We start from the raw sequence: 10501 nt of genomic DNA on the forward strand, positions 1-10501 counted from the left end.
ATTGACAAGCAAAAGTTGAGGTTGATAGCTTTTTCACAAAGCGAGCAACCGGGCTTCAAACACAAGCAAATAGCGCCAGATGACTCGTTGCATTTCCGAAAAGCTAGGCTATTTACAAAAAGTGAATACCGCACATGTTAAACAAAAACTGTACATATTTTGAGCACAGCACAGTAACTGTTAGGCCAGATCATCACCCATGTGTCCCTCCTCTCCTTGCCTAGATGAGACCTGCCATTTGTCCTCGCAACCCTTTTTGTTTCCCGACCAAACTGAGAAGTTTAGAGTTTCGTTATTTGTTGGATGCAAATAGACGCATGCTTACATTTTTGACCACCTTAAAACACTAAACCAGTTTCTGCTCGACATAGCCTACAGTGTTCAATTTTTGTCCCAGGAATCAACTCTTCAAGCAATACTTTCCCTACTTTGTGTGCACTAACATCCTAATTTATATGCCATTGCTAACAATTGCGATATTCGTGAATTCATTTGAGGCTTTAGGTACCGGAATTAATATACTTATTTGAACTAGCAAATTCAATCCACAACACTTTCCACTAGGCTGTTACTTAACACTAAGCACGCATATGCGCTGCGATTTGTGGCCGTGTTAGCAACTGAAAAAAAGCCTTGGTGTGAAGATCACTGAATTGTTCAAAATGTGAGCTCAGTAGCCTATTACTGTGCTTGCAACTGCATGGTGCTATCAACGTGCAAAACAACTCGGCTCCAGGTCCCCTGCGGTCACAGACACGCATATTATCCCTGAATAGGGGGGTATCGCGTTTGCCATTCGCTCATTGTCGCCTGGTTTGATTGCAAACAAGTCTGTTCTATGTAGTTGCTTTCCTCATTGCGTCTAGTATGTCAGCACAATTGCTTTATCATCGCGAACGCCGTCACTTTTCCTCATCCACCTTTCCCAGGCTTGTTCGCGATGAAAGGCACAGAGTAACACGTAGCAATCTGCGGAACAAGAAGTCGTGGGCACTGAGTGGTAAAGTACAGTAGCAACTTAACAGTGACGACACAAATGCATGAGCAATGGAGACAGCACACAAGCAACGAAAATGTTAATGCAATTCACTAACTTGAAAAAACGCTTTCGATGGCCTTGATTTCCGCCTCACATTTATCGGTCATGAAAAACGAAGGGTTCCAGTTTTCTGACCACCCTTTTACAACAGAAAGTGCTTCTGCTATGTCCGAAGCTTGTTCATTTTGGATAATAAAAGTAGCAACAACCTGGTAACCAACATTCGTTCTGACGCAAAGAAAAAATAGAGGAAGGGAATACTTGGACGTCTTGTAAGTTGCATCCAAGAGGCAAATACCTTGGCCGCAACGATGCAACAATCGTGTTATCTTCATCTACGATGAGTTACAATCAACTAAATTTTCATCTTATGATAGTAGCCTACAGAAATAATATACGGTACTGTACGTAACATTGAAAACCACCAAGCCTACTACGTGAATATGGTAAAAAATAAATTGTCTCAAAAAGATTGGTTGTGACCCAAACCCTGCCTTTGGTTACCGCTGGACATGTCACTTGGTCCAATCAATAACACCACATAGGCGTATGGATTTGGCACACTAGATGGAAAAAATACAAAAGAGGTCAGTGAAGTAGGCTAGGCTACTTTGAATCAACAAAGCTTTTACACCTGAAAACTGAGTGTCTTTAAGAAACGAGATGAAAAGTTGATGAAACAGAACACATTTACATATGTTTATAGCATTTTTTGCAGTTAGTAAACCGTTTCCTCTTTTATGATGCCTATCCTCCACTTTGGTGAAAACACTGTGCTTTGCAGAAACCTTTTCAGAATCTTTGTCAACAAAGAAAAGGCTTATTATTGTAGTATGAATATCAACACTTAGTACACTAGTGAATTACAATGACAGGATGTTAAAAATCAACATTAACATGGCACCGTATGCTCGTTTCTGAACAACAACAAGCTTCGTTCCTGCTTTTGCTTCGTACTCTTCAATGGATCTCATGGCATCTTCAACTGAAGCCAACCACTTTCAACAATAAACAATTGATTTTTTACTGTTATAAACTTATGGATCTTCATCACCCATTTTTTGCCATAAGAAATCAAAGCATTTATGCCATAGCCTAAGATTACAGTGAAGAAATGTAAATACTACACACATGCAACAAATCTGGATTTAGCGAGTATAAGGTAGCTGATAGTTTGAAGCTCCAGTTTTTCTTCTTTCCTTCTACTATAAGTACTTCACCACATTTAGGTTTGTTTTATTCTGATGACAGCTCCTGATGAGTCAGTCAAAAAAAAAACTGCAGCTTCGAGCTACCTTTTACTTGCTATTTTCAAGTTCTGTACCACCATTTGCTATGAAAGAGTTCAACATACGTATACTAATTGTGTTAAGTTGGAAACAGTAAAATAGTTGAATATTAATGAACTGTTGAAGGTCTTGTTGGACCGTAGTATATTGCAGCAACTACATTACAAACCTGTACTAGTCCATGACTTTCAGCCAGCTCTCCCAAAGAATGTTAAATGTCCTAAATGCATCAGAACTTTTAATGCCAGGATTGGACTCATTAGTCATTCAAGAACACATCGTTAGCGTTTTATGTGAGGACCATTGAAGAAACGATTTTTATCAAATGTTACAAGTTTCAAGCATAACGCGTCAAGGCCAATAAGTCTTTTCGTAGTTCACGGTTTACATAACCTTGGTTTAATTGACAAAGCGAGATTGCAGTATCACCTGAACATTCACTGTCACTTCTCCATAAGGTTGCATTTCCTGCAGAACCAAGACTTCGTTTTTGGCGGCATTGTTCTACCAAGACATCTCAGATGGTGCCAATCCAGACACGAGTCGCACATGATGCTGTCGCCTGCATCAAGATCTAAATAACAGGAGATGCACAACCAGCGGCCTTTATTTCGCAAAGTGGTCAGTAGGTTCTCCATCAACGTCCAACCGTCAAAAGAAAAATGTCTTCGCACAGAAGCAATGGCAATGTTTTCATCTAAACACTTCATTGGAATTCTTTCGGGCAACGTTTCAATTTCATTTTCTTCGATCAGTCGATCGCTGAATGGACGCAAGACCTCTTCTACTACCTCAGAATCGACAAACCAACTGAGTATTGCTGAAAAATATGACCATGGGTGACTTTGTTTGATGTAGCCTACGTACGCTTTGACGTAGCCTATCGGCTAGGCAGACCCACAGAAGTCAAAGTGTAGTTTTTTAAACTAACGTAGGCTATAACAAAAATGAAGTCACACAAACATAAATGCAACAAACCTGCTTCTTTCTGAAAAGACGACTTCAGTCTGAATGGAATTGGTCCGCTCTTTTTTTGTCTCTTGCGTGGTAACCCAATGACTGTCAATCCAGCTCCTTTTGGCCTGCCACGTTTCATCATCTTCGGTGGAAATTTAATTGATCCTGCATCATCTGTTAATAAACACAACGAGAATCGAATATAGGCTACAACGTAGAAAACATCACTATTTCAACGTTTTTATTAAAAAATTAATAAACATAATGCATTATGCAATGCAAGAAAAAACAACTAATCAGAAATGAATGTTTCAGAAACAGCACATACTTGTAAAAGACTGAATAGAACTGGACGGTGTCTGCATCATAATCGCACTGGTATCAACGGTCGACAAGACGTCACCGGGTGTGTGCTGTGAACTACTACTTGAGACTGTAGGAAGTGCAATTCCAGGATCATTGCTGGAAGATGTTGCAGCAGCACTTCCAGTATCAGTGCCTGAAAAGGATCACCTCTGAGCAATGAAGAAACAATAGAAGCGTCGCACGAGTCTTTACTGGACAATTATTGGATGTGTTGCACTGGGGGCCAAACTGACGAGGTTACGGTCCTGGGCGGAACATAATGTCGTATAATCGTAAATACGTGCACTGGCAGTAGATATTGTGATATACCGTATTTTGAGTTGGAAGCGAGCACTTGAGGTGTCAACAAATCTACATTAACCTTTTGAAAACAAGATTTTGTTGCAGCCAAAACATGCTTCTGGCGTGGTTACCGAATGCCAACCAATCCAGTATCTATCAAAATCTGCTAGGTGTTTCTCGATGATTATTTGCACAATGCTGCATCACCTGCCAATAAACTCATTACTTATCAAATAATGCAGACCGTGCTATAATCTTAAGAAACATGAAACGTAGTGTAAGCGCAGCATGCAATGCAAGAAAAAAAAAACAACTAATCAGAAATGAAGCTTTCAGAAACAGCATACTTCTAAAAGACTGAACAGAACTGGACGGAGTCTGCATCATAATCGCACTGGTATCAACGGTCGACAAGACGTCACAGGGTGTGTGCTGTAAAGTACTGTTTGAGACCGTAGGAAATACAATTCCAGGATCATTGCTGGAAGATGTTGCAGCAGCACTTCCAGTATCAGTGCCTGAAAAGGATCATGCAGTTGTTCACAAAAGCAGAATTACTGAGCATCTGCAACCTTGTATAATCGTAAATTAGTGCGCAACTGCGCATGCAGTACATATTAGCCCACATATTGGATAGCTCAACGCCATAAAAATCATTGCTCAAAAAAAAATTGACTGCAAAATCACGACGCAAGTTGCAGTAACTAACCCATATCTCTTCAGATATTTGAAAAAATAGGCTAGTTTTTCTGATTTAGTAAATAGTGCTAGCATATAGGCCTACCTTTCTGAGTTTGACCCAAAAAGTTCACAACTTGGAATTTCTTTCCTTCCTGCAAGAACTCTGCAATTTGTCGTAAATTATCCAGGTTGTATTGGAATTCATCCATTCCTTGTTCAGATATCATTAACGCAATCTTCTGGGAAATATCTTGAACACGGCGATACTTTTGCTGTTCTGATAAAACACATCTTCTTTGAGGCTTGTTAAGAATCTCAACAGCTGGTAATGTGGATGCAGGACCGTTGTCCAGTGAGTTTCTTGTCAGGCGATGGGATTTAAGAAAATATTGCATTGTCCACCGTTCTGAACAAAGATTGGGATTGTACTCTGACATATGGAGCTGCCTTCTAACTGCCAAGACATGCCTACAAGGTAGCAGCATTGATGATGTGAATCCACAAGGACATGCTGTTGTTGTGACTGCCAATTCCCCATGGACACGAGATTTTACTATGGCAGAATCATTCAAAATCTCTGACATGACAACCTTTTCCGCTAACTTGAATTGTTGTTGCACATGAATATATGCAAATGGTGTCAGTAGCTGTTGGTATTGTCTCTCCGCCACACTTGAAATCGCATCAATTGGAACCTTAAGGAAAGCATTTGACGCTTTGTGGTCACGTTCGGTGGAAAGAGATTGGATACATGCCATCAGATCTTTAAAAAACATGGTCATTCCTGAGTATCTTGTTATGACACTTTTCAACTTTCCATTGATGGATTCCAGTCGATTATTAGTTCTGTTCAAAAAATTAGCTTTCAAGTTGCTCAGTCCATCCACCCATTGATGTCGAATAGCATGCCAGTTATCGTTATAATATGTTGTGACAGCAATTGGGACTGTGTCAACGAATTGGTTATACAGTAAATTATAAGCTGACTCATTTTTGGCATTTGCCAGTTTTCCTAAAATTTCCAGTGATACCTGCCTTTGGGCTGAAGAAATGCCTAATTTTTCCATGGAAACTTCTCTACGAAAAGTGCGAAGGGTATGAAAATAGCAAATTAAAATTTCTGCAGTAGGCAGCATTTTCATCATGGCATCCCGCTCTGTCATGTCTTTGTCAGCCATTACAACCTCCACTTTATCCCAAGCTGGATTGTGGAGTTTAAACTGAGTTAACAGCTTGCTGATGGTCAGTTTGTCTTCAGTGGCTACAAGCCACAGACACACAATTTCACTCTGACCTAAGCCATCAACATTCAGCATCACATATAATGGCATTCTCAAGTCATTAAGTTTGTAGGTTGCATCAATCAGCAGCATTTCGGGATATGCCGCAAAGGTTTCCCGCATGTCTTTCGTTTGAAAGTATATCGCCTGCAATTGTTTGTCATCATCTGCAAACACATCTACTGCAGCACCTAAAATGAAAATAAACTGAGGATTAGTATACCCTACAAAGCAAGAATCTTGACAATCCTGGGCCAGACTAAAATAGCGCAAAACAATTAGGCCTATTAGGCACTCCATCAGATTTAAAAGCAAAAACATCAACTTTTAGTGAAATTTGTTTTCTATTCTATGTTATTTTAATTATTGGCCAGAGGAAGGATGTTTAGGCCTTTGGTAATATTTACATCATATAATCAATGTTCCAACTGAGCGGTTGTATACCACTCTCACCCCATTCTCTAAAAGATGCCACATTGCAATGCTTAGGGTCCGTTAAAAGGATCCATTAGGAGTAAACTTTTACGTAGATTTCAAATTTAGCAATGTTTTCTATTTCTATCCACTCAAAGTAGAATTGTTTCAAGATATTGAAGACCTTTGATTGAATTCCTTGATCCCGCTTTCAATCTTACAATCCCCATAGCGCCTTATGTTGCAACAAAAATCTTTGGAGCATGAGTTTGGGAAAGTAGAATGAATTCTTATGAAGAAAATGAAGCAAAAAATACTCTCAATTGACCCTTTATAGCTCAATGTTGCAAATTTTCCACACGTTGTAGGGTACTGCTAATATTCTGTGTTGGTTATACTAGACAAACGTTTTCTGAATAGAAAAACGTCTGAAAATTAGATATTTTTCTTGTGTAGCCTACTATGATGTGCGTACTGGTAATCCGCAGTTTGCTGCAGTAGACAGAGTCTATTGACCGGTAAACCAGGCGGTCAACACTTTAAATTGAACTGGCAATGGTGAGATTGAACCCACGTCATCGAAATAATTCATCTGCAGTCTAAACCATTACGGCAAGAGGTCAATCGCGAATTGCTTAATTGACATTATATCTGAAATGGTTCAAGAAGAATGCTCACAATATCATGTGACACTCAATCTGCAGCAGCGACCTGTAGATTGCAAATACGCCTACGGTGTTGACCAATGTTACAGGCAACCTGGTAGCCTATTCTTGCATTGCTGCAGTACTACAATGATGCAAAAAATTAGATTTTTCCAAGGTCATGACCCTGACCACAGCTTGCACACACACATCCGGCTCTAGGCCGGAGTCACATCACCTCCAGTACGGAGCCAGAATTTGACCGGAACCGGAGCTCATTCTATCTCTACTTATCATACTGCACATAGAAATTAGAAAGTCATCTCTACTATTTAGCATGAACATATCTTGTACTGCATAACAGACAAAAAAGTTTTGTCTGTCGACTAACCTTTTTCTTTGTTCATTTCATTAATAAGTTCATCATAGGTGTTTTCATACAAAGGTCTCTGTTTTGCGGCAATATTATGCAGATCTTTAAGAATAACTGTTTTTCCTGTAGAAGCTGCAATGTGCTTTTGTACCAACTTTTTATTTGCTTTGGTGGCAAGCATTTCTCCGATCACACTGCTTTCTGTTTCATTTAATCTTCGTTGTTTAGGCATCAAATTAAATGCATTCTGAAAAATAATTTATATGCACATAGTCAAGAAAATGACATATCTTTTGACAGGTGTCCAACCCACAGAGATGGGCAAGATCACCAGGTTTGGTGAATCGGCGGCTTGAATATGACCAGTTTCGCACAAACTGGTCATATTCAGCATGTGCGTAGTCATGCGCGCAAAGTGAAATGACCACTTTACCGTGTCTTACGATGAAGTCAAGATCAGAAAAACTGTCTTGCAACATTCTTAACGTGTTTTAGTACAGTAGCAAACAATATTTGAACTTCAAGTGTCATAATCAAAATGCAATTATACACGAAAAGTAATTTTTTGGATAAAGGGGGTTTTGGACGGAAATTTCAATTTTTTTTACTAGTGGTCTTAGAATGTACTGTTGTATCCTAAAACCTGGGTTAAAATTGAATTTGAAAAAAAAGCCGATTAACCCCCCCCCCTAATGTTATTGCTCTTTTTTATCCTTCACATAATTTCTGATAAAAGCCTCCTTATCATATACAGGGCTAGTGTGACCATAGCTCAAAGGCTATGACTACTACAAAGGGTTATTTCCACTTACTTCATTGAAATCATGATTATGATCATTGACATTACTAATCTCAGTGATGCATAGCGCTTTTCCATCTGACGTTGCATTTACTTTGATTCCAAATGGACAACCTTTGATAAAAGTACTGAAAAACAACAAAGATGAGGTGACATAGGCCGTGTTGAATCACCCATAAGTACACCTAAATTAGCCATAACTCACGTTAAAGTAGCCTACCTGCAAGTCATGTCAAATTGCCCATAAGTTGCATCCAATTACCTATAAGCCCACCTGAATTACCCATAAAGTCACGTTGAATTACCACAAGTTCAGCCGAGCATTCTCATAAATCTAGTCGATTTACCCATAAGTGACGTCAAATTGCCAAAAAGCTGCGTTGAAGTACCCATAAGGCATGTCTTTATGGATAATTTCATGAGACTTACGGGTAATTCGACGAATTGTGCTGATGAGCAATTCGACGTAACATATGGGTAAATTGACAAAACTAATGGGTAATTCAATGCAACTTAGGAATAATTCTGGGCATGACAATTCAATGGAAATTACAATAGACAGCATGCGGGAATGGTTCAGCAGAATATATGCATTTTGCTAAGTTCTAAGCATTCATAAGGAATGTAGGCAATTTGCACTTATGCAAAACTCAATCTATTAGCAAAACTTATTACAATAGACAGCATGCGGGAATGGTTCAGCAGAATATATGCATTTTGCTAAGTTCTTAGCATTCATAAGGAATGTAGGCAATTTGCACTTATGCAAAACTCAATCTATTAGCAAAACTTATGCATATAGGCTACATGAGTAGCTCAACCTATGGGCACCAAGGACAAAACCATCATTACTTACCTTTGATTTGGTCTTTTTCCTTGACTACATGATTTGGGTGTTCTTCCTCCATGCACACAAGCATACTGTATTGTACGATACTTCAACTGTTCATTCCAGGTTTTTGTGGATGTAAGTGCTAGACGTCGTTTTGCGCGTTCAATTGTTATGGAATTTCTCACATAAACATTGACAAAGTTTTCTTTTTCCCATTGCTTAATAGCCGAAGAAAGTGTCTCAAAACTGTAATATAATGCTCCCTTCGTAATCATGATGACGATGGATTCATTGACGTGTAGTTTCGATCAGCAAAATCAGCAACTACCGCGGTTCACTCTACGATCAAGTGTGCAGCACAAGCCAATACGCATGCGCGCGAAATTACGTATGAGCGTCGTCGGATGAAACGCCTGAGCGCATTAAGGTCTTGCTCGAGTAAACAACGTCTTGCTTGAGTGGTGCTTGTAAGAATAGCTTCAGAGGCTAGTTTTACAATATGTTGTAAGAATAGCCACTTCGTTTTTGTTTTCCATGATGTGTACTTTTGCTTTAATGCAGTATTTTATCTGTAACTTTTAGATTTACACTTTTACAGGCGCAATGACCATTGACCAAGTGCACACTAAAATCACAAAGCAGTGCTTTTTTCTGCTTTTATTTGAAAAAATAGCAGCAATAAATCATACAATATCACAGCGTTGAGTGGCAATGTCTATTCCAGCAACAAATCATTCTGTAGTTTATCTTTTAAAATTTTAAATACAAACCCATTAACTTTACTACTGCATCACCCATTGTTTTTTGTTTATTTTATTTTTTTTTATTCATGCTACATATCTCGAAATAGTGTTCATTTGTACATGAACATTTCATTTTGTTTGTTGTGTTAAATTAACAGAATGCTTATCCTTTCAATAAACTGTTATTGTTAAAAGTTGTTTAGCTACAACCAGTGAATAAAAAAACCTGACAAAAGGAATTTCTTTAAGTGTCCCATTTTTCCAACACCCAGGAAAAATGGGACACTGTTTCTTTTTTAAAAAAATTGGCTTTCCCGAGGCCGCAGCCTTGAAAATTTTATGGGCTTGTGCCACCCTTTGATTGTTTGCAAAATCTGCAAAAAAATATTCATGTCAGCTGTAAGGCTATTTAGTCCAGCAACAGAAATAGTCATTTGTGTCCCATTTTACCCAAAGTATATGAAACTACCAGGAATAACCTAACAAGGCTTTGTCAGTCCCAGGATAAAGATTCAAAACCCACCAACTGGCTACCACCACAATCTATAAAAAAAAAGAGCTGTGCTGATCAACCAACTGCCAACGTAATAAGCAGGTACACTGACTGATCTCATATTTTCGAACGTGAAATCAGAGTCCGAGATGAGAAAATCAACTATCAACTCAAGAGTGATTCAATTCAGCTTCAGGGAGGAATCATGGGAAAATTAAAAACGTTGTCTAGAACAGTGTGACCAGATCTAGGCGGATGAATCTCTTATTGTCGCTTTGCAAATTCGCCAAAAGCAACTTCTAGCCACAC

At 38.8% G+C, this 10501-nt stretch overlaps 1 protein-coding gene across 3 annotated transcripts; it reads right to left on the bottom strand.

Moving 5' to 3' along the window:
• Window positions 1–815: 815 nt before the first annotated feature.
• On the bottom strand, window positions 816–9357 carry LOC145776004 (uncharacterized). 3 transcript variants are annotated; one of them, XR_014290196.1, is made up of 10 exons: window positions 8981–9357; window positions 8138–8252; window positions 7344–7572; window positions 4718–6085; window positions 4281–4451; window positions 3614–3784; window positions 3307–3459; window positions 2758–3148; window positions 2498–2548; window positions 816–2037 (listed from the first exon to the last, which is right to left on the bottom strand). XR_014290196.1 is itself a non-coding variant. In XM_082587412.1 (8 exons), the coding sequence occupies exons 1-8, from the start codon at window positions 9229–9231 to the stop codon at window positions 2772–2774; spliced, it is 2835 nt and encodes a 944-aa protein (XP_082443538.1). In that variant the 5' UTR covers window positions 9232–9357; the 3' UTR covers window positions 816–2771. The 3 variants fall into 3 exon arrangements, 1 of the variants encoding a protein (XP_082443538.1); XR_014290195.1 differs by having other exon boundaries at window positions 2498–3148; XM_082587412.1 differs by having other exon boundaries at window positions 816–3148.
• Between the last annotated feature and the right edge of the window lie 1144 nt (window positions 9358–10501).

The sequence above is a fragment of the Aplidium turbinatum genome, chromosome 8 (assembly GCF_918807975.1).
Source record: "Aplidium turbinatum chromosome 8, kaAplTurb1.1, whole genome shotgun sequence".
NCBI lineage: Eukaryota > Metazoa > Chordata > Ascidiacea > Aplousobranchia > Polyclinidae > Aplidium > Aplidium turbinatum.